Raw genomic sequence first — 21,939 nt, 5'->3', positions numbered from 1 at the left:
ATCATTCACTAGCTTCACAGACCATTTACCAAGTTTCACATATACCCTTGTAAGATGCACCACTGGACAGGGAGGAAGGATGTTCTTATCACAGTGGGGATTACAGAATGCAGATGTTCTCACAGCAAGAACAGCCTTTGTGCTTTTGACTTTAGGGTGGCGGCCAAAATCTGTTGACTCAAAGACCAAGGTCTCTGAGACCATTGGTCCACCAAATGGCCTGCATGGAAATCATCCCCTCAGAGCTTGTTTTGCACGTACCTTCTTGTACTCCATCCTGAATCAGGATCACATCTCTGTCGTGGTGGCGAGAGACTGTTTATCCACCTCCTTAAGTGATTATATGTCCAGCAACACTGACCAGCTGTGGGCTAAGCAGTCCGTGCAGCACCTCGTTTCCCAAAAGGTTATTACTTTAGAATTGCCTTCATAACTTTGTGTAGGTGTACAGGGGAGGTGGCCGACACATAGAGAATATTTTGTCAATATTTTGTAAGATTGTGTAAATAAAGGTACACTTAGCTACAATTTCCCGTTTTCCCTCTCTGTGGTCACTTTACAGGTAACTTTTGGAATGCCCGGTGTATCACCTGTGCTATTATTTACTTAAATAATTTTTCTTAATTTAACTTAAAATTTCCTTTAAATCAACATATACATTTTGCTTACATTTATTTAAGAAATAAATTGTAATTTCATTGTATAAACAGAAGACCAGTATCACTTGCTATAAATATTATAAAAAGATATTAAAGGAAAACAAAACAATGTTATTAAAATTCAGCCAAACATTGGTGTACTTTGATGTTATTGAACCAGAGATAGGTTCCCTTTGTGAGAAAAGGAGGATGGCTAACGGCTGGGGAGGTTGTAGGCCTGTTGTACCAAATGGATTTTGTCTAGTTGGAAGGCTTGACAGGGACCTGAGGAAGTGTTCCATCCTTGACCTCATGTGTCAGCACTGCCTGAGAGCCTCACTCATCAAGCCAGCTGGGCGGGGCTGCCCTTTGAGGGGTGCCAATGCGTGTTGGGTTCTGAGACTCAAGGCCTGAGGTCTTCTGTGAAGGCCCCAGAATGACTCACTGAGCTCTTGTTTAGCCTTCCAGTGACCCTTGAGTGCTTTTGAGATCCACTCTTTGAGTGTTAGTTCAAAGGCCAGGTGAGGCCAAGAACTGGAATTTGGGGATATATTGGTGACACTGGAAGCCAACCAGAGTCTTATGGGCTTGGTGTCCTCGCTGGAGGTGCGGCTGTGGGGAAAGCATGCAGGTGGGGGTGTTGTCTTGTTAACAAGGAGGTTGGCGATTTGTTCCTGGATCCTGGCCCCAAACCATTAACCAGGAGCACTTTCATACAGGTCACTTGACAGCTTCAGTACCTCATCCCTCTCCACTGTATCATCCAGTGTGTTTATTCAGCATGTGGTTGGCCCAAGGTGCCGCACCAGGACCACCTCAAGGTGCTCCCTCCCATGTAGCCAGGTGATAACCACCTGCCAGGCACCAGGTCCATGTCAGGAAGGGGGACTTGGTGCTCAGAGGCCCAAAGTGGGAGGGAATTGCTCCTTCTTGGAGACCTCCAGCATGCAGGATGGTGACTTCCAGTGAGGCCTGTCTGTGAAAATGGAGACCCCATTGACTTGAGTGGGGCTGGCAAGACTGAGCTGCCGCAGTTAGTCACAACCAGGCCACATCTGGTGACGTTGAGACGGCTACAGGTAAAACCAGGGGACAAAAGGAAAGGGTCAGTGGGCACAAGTTGTCTGGTGCCAGCTTTGGGCTGAGCTAGTGGGGTCTGAGAGCACTGCCCATGGGCACCTCTCTGCCACCCAGCCTCCCTTGAGGTCCTGGCTGTGACCTCCTTCCAAGGCGCACTCCCCTCACTAAAGTGACTGATTAGGCACACAGTGTACGGGCGCTCAGCAAAGGCGTCAGTGCAAGGAAGCATGAAGGTGGGAGGGAACAGTGTGCCGAGTGTCAGCCAGCAACTGGTATGAGGTGACTGGGGCTCTGCCCAGGGGTGCATCCGGGTGGGGTGTCTGGCCTACTGAGGTGGACTTCCCCCTGACCTATCCCCTTCAGTACGATGGGGTGAATAAAGTGGTGGCCGCATCTTTGTGCACCTGTGTGGGGAGCACACTGTAGACTGTAAAGTGCCAATAACTGGGAGACATTGGAGATGGCCCCAGACATTCCTATACACAGGTCCCTACAAAAAAACCCTCTAAGAGATGAGCAGAACCCAGCTCTGGGGCAGGAACTTCCTGGGATGGTGGTGGGGACGTGGGGCGGTGAGTCCAGCTGTGATGGAAACACCCAGGCAGCTGTCACCGTCCATTGAGCTGAATCCCTCTTCCACATCCTCCCCCCCACCCTGAAAGACAACCTTCTAGAGAACTCTCTTCACTTAGGCTTTGGCTGACTCTGGGTGTGTGTTTTCAAGAGGAGAGTTTTTCTCCATGTGGCTCTGATTTATGCTGATATTGTCAAGTGGCAAAATATAAATTGCGTTATTCCACAGAAAATTGATGTGATGATTTCTTTGCTCCCCACCCAGCACACTTGTCATGAGAAGAAGTCTTTAGGGCACACGGGGAAACTTCATAGAGTTACAACATGTGCCAGCACATGGACCCTGCTTTCTTTTAGTTGTTTCAACTTTTCCATTTTCTTCTTGGGAACAGAGAAAGTATTGAAATATTTACAAGAATATCACTGGCCAGCCAGTGGCAGATACTGTGGACCAAAGCTGTGTCTACAGGCTACCACAGAGTTGGAGGAAAACGCAAAAGAAACGCAGTCTACAAAGCAGGTGACTTCTTGACACTGAAGACAAGACATCTCTATTTCAACAGTTTTCGGTTTTTGTTTAGACATTTATCTTAAGGGGAAAACCACTTGGAAGAGCAGGCCAGAATGCCCAGGTGTGCTGGTCCTCAGGGAAATCCATCCTGGAAACTTCTCTTATTCTGGAACAGCAGAGGTGAATGTGATAGTATCTGTATCCTTACGGATTTGATGTTCTGTTTTCCTAGATAGAAAAGATATTCAGAATTGAGAATGTGAAGGACTGTAGAAGTTCATTAAGATGGGAGTTACCGGCCTTGATAATTTCTTTCCGAAACTGACCCTTTAGAGAAGGGCTCCCTCTTCATAAAAGGAATTATGTAAATATTTGGCTTCTCATGGATAGATTTGGACTTTTGTCCCTTACTTTATAACAATTGCATGCTAAAACAGGCATCTCCGGCAGCGGCCCCCTCATAAACTTAGCTTCTTTGACATATTTTAAAAGCAAATAATTTTGGGACACGTATCGTGGTCTGCTGCAGACATCATTTCTAGTTCAGCCAGGATATTATTTGAGAACTGCAAAGCTCTCTAGGTATTACATCCGTATATAAACCATGTGTGAGAAAGATATAAATTCAGTTTTGAAATATTTGTGTGACTGCTTTCGGCTTTCAATCCGTGCCAAACATGTGCTCTGGTGACAGATGGAGTCATGTGGGCCCCTGAATGAAAACATTTTATTGTGTGTAGACTTTGTCTTCCAGCAGTTGGGTTTGAGGAGCTGGGAGATGTAGAGGATCCAATTGCTAAGAGGTGTGTTCTCCAGTGAACATAAAATGCTTTTCCTCCCCTTCAAATACATTACTGGGTTACTTGGTCTCAAGTTCTGTGTCATAGAAAATATTGCTATATACTCTGGATTGATCTAGAATAACTAACTTTAAGGCATCTTCATGTTAACTTTAAATTTGGAAACTGAACATTTTCCTAAGAATTTATTGAAATTTTTGGCTTTGTGGGCCTGTAAACTATTCAGGGAGGCCAGGATCTAGAAATGCCAGACAAAGCAAAGGACTCCCAGTTAAATTTAAATTTTAGGTAAACAGTGAATATTTTTGTAAGTGTAATTATGTCCTCGATATTGTATGGGACATATTTATCCTAAAAAGTTACTTGTTGTTTATCAGAAATGCAGATTTAATAGGAAGGCCCATATTTTTATTTGCTAAATCTGACAACCCTGCCAGTTTATCGCAATTTACTGTTTGTGGTCATGAGCAATGGACTGTTATAGACAATTCCTCGTCAGTGAAGGCTAGGGAGTCTGCAAGTTCACAGACAACAGAGATGGGGGAAATCTCAGTCCAGTCTTCCCAGAATAAAAAGAAATATTTTGTTAGATGCAGTGGTTCTCAACCTGTGGATCACAACCCCTTTGGGGGTCAAACCCTTTCACAGGGGTCACCTAAAACCATCCCAATACCCCGTCAAATACAGGTATATAAAAATAATTTTATGGTTGGGGGTCACCACAACATGAGGAACTGTATTAAAGGGTTCTGGCATTAGGAAGGTTGAGAACCACTGTGTTAGAGCAAAAAGGCCATAGATCACAGGCCTTCTACTTCTGATTGGACTTCGGTTTAATACTTTTGTTCGCCCCATGTACATCCATTTCCTCACATTTCCCCTTCTTGCTGTTTGTTTTTACGCTGTGTGGGCAGAGTGGGGAAGGCGAGGGGAGTGTTCAGAATGGGCACTTATCCCTCCATCGAGGAAGCTTTCTCTCGCTCTGCCATCCTCACACAGGTGAATGCCGAATCCTACCCATTCAAAGCCTGGGTCATGGTGTCCCTTTTGTCAAGAGTCCATGGACCATCTCAGTGCAATCCGGGTTTTTAACCCAACTGGGATCCATCTTCAAGGCGACTTTCTCTTTCAGTCTTAATTGGACTTTATGCCTTCTGAAGGCTGAGTCCTGTCTAATTTAAGAAAAGAACACATAGTAGGGGCCTGGCAGACAGCTGACGCTCAGAAAAGGTTTGGTTTCTTCTTTCCCTGGAGGTAACTTCTAATTGAGTAAGACCTGGGATGAGGTACGAAGGCAAAGGCTTTCTGCAAGTGACCCCCTTCCATTTTCTCAGCCACCCCAGGGTTCAGCCACATGCACTCCCTGCACACATTAGAAGGTCAAGGTTCAGCCACATGCACTCCCTGCGCACATTAGAAGGTCAAGGTTCAGCCACACGCACTCCCTGCGCACATTAGAAGGTCAAGGTTCAGCCACATGCACTCCCTGCACACGTTAGAAGGTCCCACCTTTGGTGGAAGGCAGAGTGGCAAGTTGTCCTTATTCCCATGGATTCCTGAGATGGATTTGTGAGTCCTGGCTTAGGGCAGGACTCTGGGTCACCACTCAGCAGTTGGTTTGTTTTGGAAATGAACCTGTTTAATATTCTTAACACAAAGTGTCATGTAAATAAATTAGAAAAAATAGACCATAGATATGAGCATATCTATGAAACCATAATGTGAGCAAAGAATCCCCCAAATTAAGAAATAAAAAAATTGATAAAAATATGAAAAGACTCAATCTCAGTGATAGATGAATGCACATTAAAACAAGAAAGAGCTTTGTTTTCTTTATAAATTATCAAACATTATGTATAGGGCTTTCACTTTTTTATTGATAGTGTTTTACTTATTTATGGGATGGGATACATGTGATACTTTGTTTGAGTCAGAAGCTGCAGTATTTGTCTTTCTGTGCCTGTCTTGTTTTGCTGAACACCATGCCCTGCATTTCTGTCCATGTTGCTCCCAGTGACATGGTTGTGTTCTTTTTTGTGGCTGAATAGTATTCCATTGTGTATATCCACCGCGTTTTCTTTCTCCATTCGTCCATGGATGGACATGTAGGTTGACTCCTTTGCTACTGCGCTGCAGCACAGACATGGCTCCATGTGTCCCCGATAGCTACCCAGTAGTGTGATTGCTGCGCCATTTGGTAATTATATTTTTAGTTTTTGAGAAATCTCCATACTGTTCTCTGAAGTGGTTGTTCTAATCTGCATCTCCTTTGACAGTGGTGTGAGTTTCCTTCTCTCCACATCCTGGACAGCGTCTGTTATTCTTTGCCTTTTTAATCGTAGCCAGTGTAACAGGGGTAAGGTGATACCTCCTGGTTTTGATTTACTTTTTCCTGATGATTGGCGATGTTGTACACTTTTTCATATACCTGTTGGCACTGGTATGTCTTCTTCTGCGAATTGTCTAGCCATGTCCTTTGCATACAGCTTTCTCTTTATAATGACTGGACACTGGGTTGTCAGCCTGCCAGCCACCTGGGCATTGTTAAATGATAGGAAACCAGGCACTATTTCAGATGTAGCAAAGAGGAGGGCACCCTATCCTCTCCCCACCCCTCCATGCTGCCTCTAGCATCATTAGGGAGGGGAGGCAAGGTGGATTGCGTCTCTTCACCTGTGCTATGCCAGGTGCCCAGAAACTGACAGAGAAGATCAGAACCTGGGTGACACATGTGGGATAATTTTACACAGAAATAAAACTCAGAACAATTAATGCATTATTAGTGTGGGTTTTAAACCAACGTAGCCCATAACTCACTAAGCTCTTGCACTGATAAGATACTTGTTGGCTAGTACAGGATTAGGCGAGTTCTCTTTTTATGGGAGTAGATCAGAATAAACCTAGGTATTGTTGGGAGAAAATTATGTAATCATTCCTAAATGGAACAATTTTCTTTATTTTTTTGGGCTTTCTCTGTATAAGATGAAACAAGGATTTAAAGACAGTTAAGAACTTTGTTTAATTTCAACACTGAGAACAAAAGAATTTCTTAACAGAATTATTAAAAATGCTGCTAGGTTGACCTATAGGCCTACTTAATATTTATAAAATTGAATAGACTTAAAATCTCCCCAGGACTCTAATTTGCTATTAGAATAGTTGTGCTCATCCTGTTTGGCTATGTAAATTAGAATTTCCCATTTGAGTCCCCCAAATTCAACGACCACAGTCAACAGTTAGAAAATTAAAGGTTGTGGAAAATCCTCTCTGCACCTGTCTCCACATGGCCACACTTTGCCCTTGGTCATAGGCCAGGAGTCCCTACAACTGAATATCTAGCAGAGGGGATGGGACAGGAAGCATAGCATATGCCCTGCTGTTGCCTTCTGGAATTCTGAATATCTTTTCCCATATAGACACATGAGATTTCAGGTCAATAAACTATTACCTGAATTAGACCTCAAAGTGCATTTTTCTCTTAAAGAAACAAAATGTCCTAACTGGTGGCATGAGAGTCAACTGCGCAGGTTAAAATGCATTTGAGAGCGAGCCTTCAAGAACTAACCGAGTCTACAGAAAATGCATTTCAAATTCAAACAATTCAGCCTGTGCTTGCTGGGGTGTGCCTCTCCCTCAGCTAGCATGACAGGTGTGTATTTTTGAATAAGAAGGTAATAGGCTGCCCTGATGATAATTTCTATTATGGTCCCTTAGTTCTCTGTTTTGATCTCTTGGCTTCTCAAGGAAGCTTTCCTGCTGGGTAGATAATGAACAAAATGTTTTAGATGAGGAGTCTGGTTCACTTGGCAGTTCTTTCTCATTAAAACTAAGCAAATTGGAATTCTGCCTTATAAATAAGGCTCAGATGGAGTTGGTTCTGTGCATCAACCTACAAGGGCTGGGACATTGCTGAGTGAACTGAAAATCACCCATCAGAACTTCCAAGATGAGCCCTGCGCCTCAACCCCTATGTCCTCAAAATCACTACAAGGCCATGGAAATTTTTAATTTGTTTGATAGTAGTTCATTGAACAAATACTTGCCTGCATGGAAAGATATAGCAATGAATTTGGCAGACAAGGCCCCTACCTCTCAGTATTCCATTTTTGTTCAGGGGTAGGGAGAGAAGTGTTGGAGACAAAGAGGCAAAGAAATAAACCAAGATTGGATGCTGTTAAGTACTGGCCAAGGAGCAAAATAGGATGATGGGCTCGAGAGCACCTCAGACTGAGAGGAAAGGATTTAAATAGGGCAGCATCTTTGAGGGGTAATATTTGGTCAAACATTTGAAGTGTAAGGTTTAGGGGCACGCAAATGTTGGTTTGAGGGTACAGTCTTCTAAGCAGAGAGCACAGCAAAGCAATAGACATGGGTGGGACGTTGCTGGGCTTATCACAGGGTCGGAAGGGTGGTCAGTGTGGTCACAGTACAGTGAGCAAGATGGGGCCATCAGGAGATGAGATTCCAGAATTTAGGAAAACAATTTCAATTTTATTCCAATTATTTCGTGGCCAGAATGATTATTTACCATATAATATGATGAGGAGCACAGATCTACAACTTGGAAGTATGAGTTGGCGTCCTGGCTCCATGATTTGCGCAACCCTGGGCAAGTTGCGTAACTTCTCTGTGCCTCATCTCACTATCTATTAAATGTAGATGAATATTGAAGGGTTGTTGTCAGGCTTAAATAAGTTAAAAATTAAGATCAGAATGGGGCAGGAATTGCATAGCAATTCCTGATTTAGTGTTTATGGTTGTAATCAATATTTATTGATTATGTAATTTCCACTCAGCACTGTGTTTTTGCCCCATGACTAGCTCTCATTTATCCTTTCTTCTTCAGGTTCATACAATCCATTCTCAAGTAGAGAATGTTTCCAATATCATTCAGATCTATACTTAAAAACTCTGGGAGGGCTTCCCACCACACTCAAATAAAATGCAATCTCTGCCTTGGAGGGCCTGCCACAGCCAAGGCCTCCCCGACCACCTGGTTCCTGTTCCTAGTTCTCTGCCTCCCATCTCTCACTCCACATTAGCCATACCGACTGCCTGGTGTTCCTAGGACCCAGCACCTTCTCTATGGCCATCGGGCCTTCATAGCCATGTTCTCTTGATGGAAAACCCTACCACCAATCCTTTTTCTTATCAAATGTTCTCTCCTTTAAAATTGGAAAAGGGATGAGATTGCAAACTAACACAGCCCCTATGGAAAGAAGTATGGAAAATCCTCAAAGAACTAAAGGTTGACCTTCCATTCAATCCCACAGTCTCGTTAACTAGGTATCTACCCAGAAGAAAAACAAAATCATTTTACCAAAAGGACATTTGCACTGGAATGTTTATAGTCGCTCACGTCACACTTGCTGAGATGTGGAATTGACTCAACGTGCCCATCAACTTAGGAATGGGTTAATAAACTGTGGTATATGTGTACCATGGAAGACTCTTCAGCCCTAAAAAGATGGAGACTTTATATCTTTTGTATTAACCTGGATGGAGTTGAAGAACATTTTCCTCCTATGGATCACAAGAATGAAAAAGCAAGCATCAAATGTACTTAATACTAATATGAAACCAGTAGATGAACAACTATGCAACCGCACCAGAGAAAAACACAATTAAGTTCAAGTGTGTGTGTGGGGGGGTTGGTGTGCTGTCAACTAATGGGCACAGTGTAAGGGTACATGATACGCTTCCTGGGTGAACAATTCAACTACAGCTTGGACTTTACCTAACAAACACAAACAATGCAACCTCATTATCTGTACCCTCACAGTAATCTGAAAAAAAAAAAAAAAAAAAAAAAAAAATTGGAAGAGGGAGAACCTTGAAAGATGCACTGTAGGTGTGATCCCACCAATTACCCTCCCTCGTTGACCCATCCTCCTCTCTTTCCTCTGCTTCCCTCCATTTCCCCATATTCTTGGGCTATAATTGGGTTATCTCTTTCATATGAAAGCTATAAATTAGTTTCATAGTAGGACTGAGTACATTGGATACTTTTTCTTCCATTCTTGAGTTACTTTGCTAAGAAGAATGTTCCAGCTCCATCCATGTAAACATGAAAGAGGTAAAGTCTCCCATCTTTAAGGCTGCATAATATTCCATGGTGTACATATACCATAATTTGTTAATCCATTCGTGGGTTGATGGGCACTTGGGCTTCTACAGTGCATCTTACAAGGGTACATGTGAAACTTACTAAATGTAGAATATAAATGTCTTAACACAATAACTAAGAAAATGCTGTGAAGGCTATGTTAACCAGTTTGACAAAAATATTTCAAATTGTATATAAACCAGCACATTGTACCCCACGATTGCATTAATGTACACAGCTATGACTTAATAAAAAAAAAATAGAGTAAAAAGGGAGAACTTAAGATGATGATGCTATCTAGAAGAAAACAGTTAAGAGTTTTTAGGACACAAAAGAGCTAAAACACAGCATAAGATACCAACTGGAGCTATTGACTTTGGGCAATAAAAGTAGGATCGTGTCAGAGAAGTTACCCGGCCACGCAGCCGACAGGAGGAATGAATGGTGGTAGTTAGTGTTGACAAGACCAGTATGATAGAAAATGCTTTGGGTTTTGCCTGTAAGAGGAAGATTAAAAACGCTTTGCTTTTTAAATCTGTTGAATTTGAGGTGGTGATGGTGATAAGACTTGGAAATTAATATTTCCAGTAGATACTATAATATAGACCAGGCTCAGGTGAAATGGCCAGATGGGAAATCTGGTTGATGCTGCCAAATCAAAATACTGATTTGGCAGCATCAGCCTTAAAAATAAATGAGTTCTCTGGGGATCTGCAAGGGGAGAGAGGGAAGACGGCTGGTAGCCGAGACTTAGGGTACAGTCACTGGGAGAAGGCGAGGCCTGGTTAGAGATGTGGAAGAAAACCAGGGTCCCAGCCCTGCCCGTGCGGGTGTGTCTGTGCAGAAGGGGGTCGGCAGGGATGCCGGTGCCTCACCGGGGCTGGAACTGTGGGTGAGATGCAGAGGGACTTCTTTTTCATTGTTTTATAATTCCACTAGTGTGTTTACTAGACAAAATGGGATAAACCACCTTCCATTCTTGATCTTTTGTTGTTAACTTTCAAAAATTGTTTGGGTATAAATTTTAATTAGTTCCGTTGTCTGTCTATGTGATTTCTTACAAGGTAACTTTGAAGAATTTTGATTCTCACTCCCATTCCCCAAAAGTGTTAGAAGTGAGTTAATGGACTCGCCACCCGTAGCACAGTGGTTACAGCATCAGCCACATACACCGAGGCTGGCAGGTTCCAACCTGGCCTGGGCAGCTAAACAACAATGACAACTACAAAAAAAAAAAAAAAAAAAGTCAGACAGTGTGGCCGGCACTGGTTGTCCTAGCTACTTGGGAGGCTGAGGCAAGAGAATTGCTTAAGCCCAAGAGTTTGAGGTTGCTGTGAGCTGTGATGTCACAACACTCTACCGAGGGTGACATAGTGAGACTTTGTCTCAAAAAAAAAAAAAAAAGAGTAAATGTATTTGAAATGCAGAGGGTTTGAGTTTTGTCACTAATTCTGCCATGTATTATTGGGCAACTTTAAACAAAGCCTGCACAATTCTATAGTTCAGTCTTGTAGTTTGTAAAATGGAATTCATGTTAGCTTCCATTGACCAGCAAAGGGATATAAAATATAAGCTAATACAGTAAGTGATTTTGCTTGCCACAGCTGGGAGGCACCGTAGGCATGGAAAGTTATGTTTACGGGTGGTAGGGACAACTTGTGCTCGGGGTATGAATCCATTTGAAGCATTTATGGGAAACTATAACTGGCTTTCTTTGAATTTCAAAATGACACATAAAACATCTTTTCAGAATTTTAATTGTGCCATAGTACTTGATTGCTTTTATTTCCAAATGGCTCTGTCCTCCGGCATGCCCAGGGCTTTGCATCCGTGGTGCCAGGAAAACTGTTGGTTTGTCATCATGTATCCAAATGATTGTTTTTTTAAGTTTATTTTTTCCATCATAAAAGTAATATGTGCTGATGATAGAAAAATCAAAAATACGTCCTAACATAAAGAAGAGAAACATAATGAATTCATATCCCCAACACTCAAAAAATCCTGGCAAGAACATTTTGGTATCTTTCTTTCCAGAGAGTAATTAAAAAACTCAACCGCGCTAGATGATGTCCATGTACATTTCTGCGTTCCTGATCTCGTTTGCTCCTCCTCTTTCCAGCCCTCTGTGGTGGACCATGGTCACATCTTATAGCCTCATAAGGGATCTGAGTAGCAGGGAATGTGAGTGACTTGCTCAGGGTCACGGATAGTGTGGATGGGTGCAGGGCGTGTCTGCTGACTCAGAATAATCTGGCCGCTTCCCTGTACCAAGCTGCATCTTGATAATTTAATCTGCCAGTGTGGTGCCTCTGTCTTAGGCTCTGAGAGCATTTGGATTCTGTTTCAATAGCAACATATCAATGTGTTTATGTGACAGTCACTTGGTTTCACCTTCTTAAACCAAGTGGCCGGTCTGCCTTCTCTGCAACCCCAGGCCCTTGTAGCCAATGATGCGAAAATTAAGTTTTCATTTCAAATTGTTGCTGCTCTGTTTTCTAGAATCCTCTTTAGTACTTGGCAGGGCCTGTTGATTGCTCAAGGACCAGCTATTTGCCCATACCAGCCTTTTCATGTGCCAGGAAGCCCTGTCAGCAAGCACTTTATGTTGCTAGCTGGCCCACACCTGCTGTGTCGTTTCTTCCATCGGAACAAACAGCAATGTGGGAAGACGGGAAGGGCCAGCGCTCCAGTGTGCTGAGACTCGGAGCCCCTGGTGAAAACCTGCTGTCTGCGTGAGCCTTTGGCACAAACCAAACTGTTCTGAATGACACGATTATTCTTGTATGACTCAGATTAAATTTTAAAAATTATTAGTAGTAGAATTGATTTTTAAGGATACTTTTATATTTATAGAAAAACTGCAAAGACAGTACAGATGGTTCCCAGGTACCCCCCAGTCCCTTGGCCCTGTTATTAGCGTCTTATCACATTAGTGTCCTAGTACATTTGTTACTGTTAATGACGAGCCCATGCCGACGTACTGTTTTAAATGAAGTATAGGTTTTACTCACATTTCCTTGGTTTTTACCTAACATGTTTTTTCTGCTCCTCAGTCCTATCCAGGACACCACATTACCCTCAGCTCCTCTGGTCTGGGTCAGCACCTCAGATTGTTCTTGGTTTTGATGACATTGGCGGTTCCGAGGAGGGTGAGTCAGGTTCATTGGCGGTTCTGAGGAGGGCCAGTCAGGTTTGCAACACCCCTGTTTGGGGATTTGCGTCATGATCAGACTGGAGTTGTGGGTTTGGGGTAGGAATGTCTTAGCTGTCCAGTGGCATTCTCACTGGCCACATGGCTCACCGCTGCTAATGCTGACCTCAGTTGTCCAGCTGACCTAGGGCTTTCCAGCTTTCTATCCTGCAAAATTCCTCTTTTCAGATGAACTTTTACTGCTGGTTCTTCTGAGGATCTTTGACCTAAGTCATTTTAAAATTACATCACTAATTTTCACTTAGGGAGTATGGAGGTAAAATGAAAGAATGACATCATTATTTGGTTGAGTTTGGGGGTGTGAAACTGAATCGGGGAAGCATCTTTACCCTTCCTGAGGGCATCACCACCGTGCGGCCCTGAAACCAGCAGCTGCTTAGTTAGCCCAGTCAGGTTTCCTTTACCTGGGATATTTGGGGCTCATAAAAACACTGAATGAGGGTCTGAGGCTTTGTCCCTGGCATCATTTGCAGCGCTCAATGGCTGCCTCAACTTTCTGTTTTTGAGATGTTGAATATTTACCTTAATCTGCTTTTGGCACCTCAGATGGATTCTCCTTTTTAAAGTTCATGTGTAGGTGCTGATAATTTCCCGTTAAAGCCAAAACTCCAGGTGTGAGGTTTACATTTTCTCTTGACTAGTAGTAATCTCATCAATTTGTTTACCTGGGTCCCACTGGGTGGCTTAGGAGGATGTAAACCCAGCACCTTCCAGTCACCTAGATGTGTAGTGATTGTCACACCAGTGGTGTGGTCTAGTTACACAAACACTGCCTTTACGTCCAGAAGCTTGGATTCTGGTATCCTAGACTGACTTCAGGCCTTAGGCCTTTTGAAAGCCCTTTACAGCGTCGACTAAGTTGAGCCTCCTTAGCCCAGGGAGGCTCATGAAAGGGAAGAGTGTGGTTTCCATTTTGTAGAGGGCGGACCTCAGATGCAGACTTTGACAAAGGGCCATAAACCATGGAGGAGGTGGGACTAGGACCATGTCATCTCTGTTGGTTTTTAAATAACCTTGAGAGATTTCATTGCAAAGGCTTCTGCCCACTTCCTTTCAACAAGCCTTAATCAGATCTGAAGATGACTAACTCAGACGAGGAGAACTGATCATCACAGAAGATTGTTCTGTCAGAAACCAATGCATCTGGTATGTGTTTTTGCACTGAGGCTGAAGCAAACTGGCCATTTTATCAAAACAGCAAGTGATGTGTCAGGTACCCAAATCTCAGAAGAGCTGAATGTCCTCCCCAGGATAAGCTACCCTGTATTTCTTATTTTAGGTAATTGTGAGTTTTGTTGATGTCCAAATATATGTTATGGAAGATGAAATGTATGCAAACTATGGAGTTTATAAGGTCATACTTTTTCCCCTAGTTTCTCAGGCTTGAACATATACATCATTCAAGACCTGCTTTTATAATTTACCAATAAGTTCAGTCCATAAAGTACATTCTGATATCTCACAGCTGTGCATAATTTATTCTGCCTATCCATGCAGTAGAAATAAAAATTTTATTTGCTTCGTCTAAAAGAAATACCAGTGTATAAACACATGAGCAAAGCTCGTAAGAACCGGCCTTCTGACTATAGATACTGCTAAGGGGCTATTGTGTAACTAGTTAAAAAGCAGAGAGATGGCTTCATTACCCATGCACACAGATAATAAGTGCTGTTCTCTGCAAACAGTGCAGTTACTCATTTTTTTTTTGCAGTTTTTGGCTGGGGCTGGGTTTGAACCCGCCACCTCCGCTATATAGGGCTGGCGCCCTACTTTTTTGAGCCACAGGCACTGCCAAGTTACTCAATTTCTTAAAAAGATTGCACAGCATTCTATAAGTGCTGCTGTAGTCTGCCTCTAAATTCTCTTCAGAGTATTTAGAAATAAAGTCTTTCAGAGGAAAACATTTTAGCCAAAAAGGGTGCCTTTTGGATTAAGATGTTGGAATACAAAGGTGAAAAGGGAAATGTTTGGTGATTGAAATATTTTGCCTCCAGGACACCAAATAACTATGTCTTTCTCTGCCACCCCAAAGCCCATGGAAAAAATAATACAGAGGATTGAGGATGGTCTTTACGTTTGGTTTGTGTGGCCCCAGCCTGATCGTAAACCAAGAGGCCCCACCAGTGCCTCCTGCACATCCCCAAAGCCAAGGTGCTGAGTTTCCGCCTGTTGTGGACCCTTCAGGGTCAGGGCCACATGCCCCTAGTCTGACTGCAGACTCCCCTTTCCTGTGCCATCTCCTTCTTCCTGAGACGTACAGCTTGTCTAGGGAGTTTTAGAAAGTACAAGACTTTTCCTCCAAGTATCAGAGGCCTGGGTGAAAATCTTCCAGGCCTTTCGGTATTGTGGCCAGAGTACCCACGGGAACCATCCAGTCCTCCTGAGCACTGAGGCTGGTGGTGAGTGATGACACAGGCCTCCAGTTTGAGAACGCTTCTTCTGCCCAATTTAACAAGGCTCTTGGACAACTGGGTTTATAATTTAACAGTTTAACTCAGCACTACCAGGGCTGTCTTATAACTAAACTGGTTTGTTTATGTGGATGGTATTTTAAAAATGCTTGCAGTCACTTTTTTGACAGCTTGAATTGACTTTCCAAAGATAACAATAATGGCCATGGTAGCTCCCGGCATGAGAGTGGTTTTCAGTAGTTGAGGAGCAAGTTCATATGGACCTCCAGTTTTCACTCTGTAATTGCGGGTATTTTAAAGCTGCCTTAATCCAATTCAAATACATGCATGCACTCATAAGTTCTGTTGATTGCTCTGTAGTCTGGCTCTGCAGGAGCCGTATGGCTGGATCAGAGCTCATTGTTTCTGTATATTCCAACCTATGAACCCCACAGGTCCTGAGCTGGAGACTCAGGTCTTGGCAAAACCTAGAGAACGATGCCGTGGATATCAGCTAGTGCCGGCGCGCCCCTCGCCCATCGCGTGTGGGATCTCCCCAGGGCCCACCAGCCTCACTGTGCAGGAGAGGAACACATCACGCAGTGGCCTTCTGCGGCTGTCTGTGCAGCTGAGTGTCCTCACCTATAGGTCTGTCTCAGCTCGTGTGTTCTCCATCTCCCACTCCCAGAAAAGAACTTTGCTGGCAACTCTGTCGTCATTCTGTTTTCCTTATTTTAAGTTTTAAAATAACGTCTAATTTGCAGGCAGATGACAAGTTTAGCAGGGAGGCTTCCTCATCCTGCCCATGCCAGAACCTTGTCTCGCTCTGAAACTTTCTTACTTGCTTGGTGGTCTCTGTCCTAATAGAAGGATGTTGGTCACGGGGATGTCTTTATCTGCACCTCCTTCTAAGATGCACAGGACAGAGGGGGCTAGGCCTTCCAGAGTTGAGGGTCCTGGCAGTATAGACAAAGGGGGCTCTGGGTAACATTAGGGGGTATTGGCCTGAAGCAGGAAGAACGGGCTTTTGCGATAGAAGCCATCAGAGCTGGAGTCATCTATGAGAGGGCACATCAGAGTTGACGGATATTTGGTGAGTGAGCAAGCAAATGAACAGACAGTGGGCAAACAGCTAGACCTGGGGCTGATGCGTGGTACTGGGGGTGCTGATGCTGGCTGAACAAGGAGGCCCTGCCCTGCTGCCTCTGAGCACAGGGAGGGCTTTGGACTCAGCCTTGGGAGGAGGTTCCTTCAGCAAGGTCTCTGTGCTGCCAGAGCTTGCTCCCCAGAAGCCAGGAGAAGGACCTCTGCTGCCTGCCATTCAGATGGCCATCCTTTCCACATCTGGCCGGCCCTCCGCTGATGCTGAGGTGTCACCTCCTGGAGCCAATCCCCTGGCACTGCTTGCCCCCTCATCTCTTGAACACAGATTCATCCCTGAAGACAGCTCATCCTAGCCCAGAGGACCACACATCCTCCTCTCATCACTCAGCCTGTGCTCATGGCCCCCTCTCCTTCCTCCCTACAAGGTCAAGGGAACCAGCTCACCTCGCTGCCACCTGACCCTCAGCTCATCCCTGCTTCTCATTCCCTCGGCCCTCCACAATTGGGAGTTTCAAATGCTTTGTTATCAGCTTGAGAATTTTTTGAAGAGGCCGTGTCAGACAGTTGAAACTCTGAGTAGTGATCCTTTTGTAACCTGACTGTAACTGCAGACTTCCACAATGAGAATGATAAAATGGTGTGGATTTAAAAGTATTTGGGGAACCGTAAAATGTCTAGGATTAAAATTTCAATACCATTTGTGCCCAATAAATGTGAACTCTTTAGTAACTTAAAACTGTGCTATTATGAGTCAGGTCTGAAAATTATGAGTCCTGGTTGAAAAAATGGAAATAACTTGTGAGACTATCTGGCCCATCCTTTACCTTGAGGGATATACTGTGGTCGTGCCGAATAGCAGGAGCATGACCTCATAGGAGAGAGGCCCGGAGAAATTACCGTATTTGTTAAGAAAGTGATACGCTCTCCAGAAGAGAAAAATGTTACACTTTCCATTAGGACTGTTTATGGAAATGGGGCTCAATTGAACCTAAGTCGGCATATTAACTGGTTCAACAGACAGGACCCTAAGAAACAAGATCATATAATAGTTTATTGAATGACTTGATTTTTTTCTTTTTCTTTTTCTTTCTCCCCCCCCCACCCCCCGCCCCACAAACCAGTCTAGTCAGTAGTCTAGTCTGAACTGGAAAATTAATTTTGTCTATAGAGTCACTTACTAAAGCATATAAAATTAGACTCTGTAAGTACAGAGAGGAGAATTGGCATTGCATTGAACAGATTTGTTGGGACTTAAATTTAGTCTTAATACAGCCAAATTCTTGAGACTTAACAGAGAGTGAATCTTGAGTAAAGCATTAATTCATCATTTCAAAAAAGTTACTGTACATTTTTGTTACTTATGGAGGGACTGAATTACATTCCTTTACTGTGATAATGAGCTGGTGCATGTTAATATGCCTTCAAGGCAAAAACAAAACAAAAAAAAACCTTATGTTTTCTGTAAGTACAAAATTTTAATGGTTAAATGGACAGAGAATTCATCAGTTTTAACATTTACCATGATTTAATGGATTATACCCTTCCCCTGGGCTTTTTCAACTTCCAAATATTTTCACTGTGTCATTTATACGATAAGCTTCTGATGCCAAACTTTTCCTAACTAGAATGAAACATAGACTGTTTCCTTTTGATTCAGGGTTGAGCTCATGGGACCAGGAAGGAGCCTATGAAATCGTCAGTGCTTCTGTTTTGAATGGAGACCTCTGGATTCCAATGAAGAGCAATAACTTCAAGGTCAGATATATATTTTTTTCTTCTCTCAGCTTTGAGAATGCTGCATTTTTAAAATCACATAACTACCTTGATACTCTTTCACTCAAGTTTTATCTTTACCCATTTTAATGCTAACTCTGTAGAATGAAAGCTTTATTTTTAGGAGGATAAAATGCAAACCAGTTTTGATGAAGCAGTTCTGATGAGCACCCTAGAGCATTATTTGTGTCTAGTAAAAGTTATTTTTCAGGCTGGGTGTGGTAGCTCATATGTCTAATCCCAGCACTATGGGAGGCCAAGGCAAGAGAATCATTTGATTTCAGGAGATAGAGACCAGCCTGAGCAAGAGTGAGAGTTTGTTTCTACTAAAAATAGAAAAATTATCAGACCTGGTAGTAGTCCTAGGTACTCAGGAGGCTGAGGCAGGAGGATCTCTTGAGCCTAGGAGTTTGAGGTTGCTGTGAGCTGAGACCACAGCTGTCTCAAAAAAAAAAAAAAAAAAAAAAAAGTTATTCTTCACACAAACACCAGACATTACAATCCCATTTTCAGTTTAGTTGAATGATGGATATTTTTCTATATTCATGTCTATTTATCAATATTTGGGGGTTTTTGCATTGGTTGTTAGTAGGAACATACTTGTGCAAATTAAGGTGGCGGGTTCAAACCCAGGCCCGGGCAAACACTGCAAAAAACAAAAAAAGAAATCTATATTGGGCGGCGCCTGTGGCTCAGTCGGTAGGGCACCAGCCCCATATACCGAGGGTGGCAGGTTCAAACCCGGCCCCGGCCAAACTGCAACCAAAAAATAGCCGGGCGTTGTGGCGGGCGCCTGTAGTCCCAGCTACTCGGGAGGCTGAGGCAAGAGAATCCCTTAAGCCCAGGAGTTGGAGATTGCTGTGAGCTGTGTGAGGCCATGGCACTCTACCGAGGGCCATAAAGTGAGACTCTGTCTGTACAAAAAAAAAAAAATTTTCTGATGAGTTTTCATGCAGTCTAAACTTTATTTTGACACGTTTGATTTGAGCCATTTATGGTATAAAAAATAATATGCAGTAATTAAAATAATAGTGATTACATTTAATATTTTGGTGTGTTTTATCTGCCAAATGACATAACTTTCTTAAATTTCAGAACTTGTAGGAACAGTTGGAAAGTGATAAAAATGTATAGAAATGCAAGCTCTTTGGAGAGATCATACAGATGGCTTTGTCCTTGTGCTATATAGAACTATTTTTAGATCATTTTGCATAATAGAAAACAGATTTTTTTAAAGAGCAGTTTAGATTGTGCAAATCCTCTGCAGCTTCCCAGAATGACGGCAGTGGGCCACCTTTGTGTGGGTAATGATAAGATGATTTACATCTAAGGAGCTTGTCCTTGAAACTGAGCATTAGCAAAGGTTGGTGGTTTGATTAAATGAGCTAAATGCCACATCTGCACTTTTTAAGACACTTTTGTTTCCTGGAGATGGCTGCAGACCAAATATACAAAGTAGAACTCAGACATGGGGGTGTTGGTCATACTTCCTAGGAGAAGAACTGAAGACATGAAAGGCAATTTCATCATGCTATTTATCAGCAAAACCAGAAAAAATGTGATATCTGTCACAGGAAAAGAGGGTATTGTTTTATAAAGAAAGTCTATTTGAATGATTTAGAGGCACTAATAATACAAAAATAGGAACCAATTCTTGGATGGTAGAACTCATTGTGGGAACTTTCCCTGGGGGTACAGTTGCCAGATTTAGCAAATAAAATTATAGAATGCCTTGTTAAATTTGATTTCGGATAAACAATGACAAATTTTAGTGTAAGTATATCCCATGTAATATTTGGAACATACCTATACTACAAACAAAATCCATTGTTTATCTGAAATGCAAATTTAACTGGGTATCCTATCTTGTATCTGGCAGCTGTCCCGAAGGGGAGTCATAGCAGGGAGCTGAGGGTGGTAGGCTGGCCCCTGGTGGGCACCATTTGTGCACTGGTTTCTAACCAGCTTCCCCTTTCCTGCCTGCCAGCCATCTGGCAGCTGTCTCCAAGAGCCTCAAGGAGGAGTCAGTCAGCTTTGCTGCTGCTGACTGAGCTTATGACCTGATGACTGAGGCTGGAAAGCACCATCTTCTAACACTAGGAAAAACCATCATTGTTTGGTAGCTGTTCCACCTCCCTGGGATTCTACTTCCAGGATTAGAACCATGTGGGAGGCAGGCACAGGTCTGCTGCACTCACACAGCTCCTGGGGACTGCGTCATGTGAAGGGAACAGGGACCTCGGTGAGTTGGGACCCACATTTCATGTAGTGCCACAAGGCTCTTTTTTTTTTAGTTGTAGTTGTCATTGTTGTTTGGTAGGCCCAGGCTGGATTCAAACCCACCAGCTCCAGTGTATGTGGCTGGCGCCTTAGTTGCTTAAGCTACAGGTGCTGAGCCACAAGGCTCGTTTTTAACATGTACTATGGCAGCAGCATATGGCTGTATAATTACCACATGTCCTCGTATTTGGTGGGTAGCAGCCAAAACCCTGCATTGAAAGGAGGTCCATGTCAATGTCTGTTATGTGCACTGGAACTCTACATGGGGCAACGTGAGTACGTGGGAATAGGCTGGTGGAGGGTCGGTGTGTCTGTCCTTGTTATCAGTAACAGCCAAGACTTTTATTTATTTCTATTTTTTGAGGCAGAGTCTTACTCTCTTGCCCAAGCTAGAGTGCCATGGCATCATCATAGCTCACACCAACCTCAAACTCTTGGGCTGAAGCAGTCCTCCTGCCTCAGCCTCCCAAGTAGCTGGGACTACGGGCACCTGCCACAATGTTGAGCTAACTTTTTTATCGCTGTTGCTTAGACTGGTCTCAATCGCTAGAACTCAAACGATCCTCCCTCCTCAGCCTGCCAGAGTGCTAGGATTACAGGCATGAGCTACCGTGCCCAGGCTCAAAGCCAAGATTTTAATCTTAAACTGCATCAACACAGTATATCTACCAGTATACAAAGCACACTCATCTTAGCATTTTTGCAGGACACGTATGCTTGTGGTGCCCCTCAGTACAGACTTTTAGATGTGCTTCCTGCCCCTCTGTTCTGATCAGCCCGTTTTTAGCTGAGCACCCAGCCGTGCCAGGTGCTAGGTATGCAGTCAGTGAAGAAGGCAGACATTTTACACCCTCCACAACTTGCCTTCCAGTGAGAGAAACACAGTTGAAATAAATTCAGGTGGTGATAAGTGTTAAGAAAGAAACAGCAAAGTATTCGAGGGGCTAACTGGGAACATGTCATTTGATGGGTTGACCAGGAAAGCTCTTTCCAAGAGATGATAAGATACTAAACCTTTTCAATAAGTTTCAAAGAGCCAGCCACGGGGGGAGTGAGTGTGTACCAGGCTGGTATGCGAGGAGCAGGAAGGAGCCGGCGTGTCTGCAGCGTGGCAGATGAGACAGACAGACTTGGGGTGACACAGCAGCAGGAAGGGCCAAGATTCACCCACAAGCTCCTACCACAAGTGAACTTGCTGTAGAAATAGTATCCCACAGGAAACAGACACATCCCGAGAAGATACCCCATGGCCTTCTTTCTCTGATGAGTAAATACTCCGATCTTAGGTGACTTACCAAACCATAATGTGAATTTTTTTGTAATTATTCTTCCCCAGAAGAGATATGTACTCATATTCCTAACCATGAAAGGCATTTGTTATTTACCCAGAAACACCTAACTCTTACACATCATTTCTACTTGGCCGGCCATCCCACATCCAGTATGTGGAATTAGAAGTGTGGGCAGGCACTT

General features: G+C 43.4%; 1 protein-coding gene across 1 annotated transcript in view; it reads left to right on the top strand.

The window, feature by feature from the left end:
- ADAM12 (ADAM metallopeptidase domain 12) overlaps nucleotides 1-21,939 on the top strand; it is a 342,217-nt gene that overhangs the window by 31,691 nt on the left and 288,587 nt on the right. The window contains exon 2 of the mRNA XM_053584218.1: nucleotides 18,071-18,168. Within this exon, the coding sequence (XP_053440193.1) occupies nucleotides 18,071-18,168 (98 nt within the window). The remainder of the gene's footprint in view (nucleotides 1-18,070; nucleotides 18,169-21,939) is intronic.

This window comes from Nycticebus coucang, chromosome 3, assembly GCF_027406575.1.
Source record: "Nycticebus coucang isolate mNycCou1 chromosome 3, mNycCou1.pri, whole genome shotgun sequence".
Lineage (NCBI taxonomy): Eukaryota > Metazoa > Chordata > Mammalia > Primates > Lorisidae > Nycticebus > Nycticebus coucang.
Note: the sequence above shows the minus strand (reverse complement) of the source record. Positions and strands in the feature narration are given on the sequence as shown.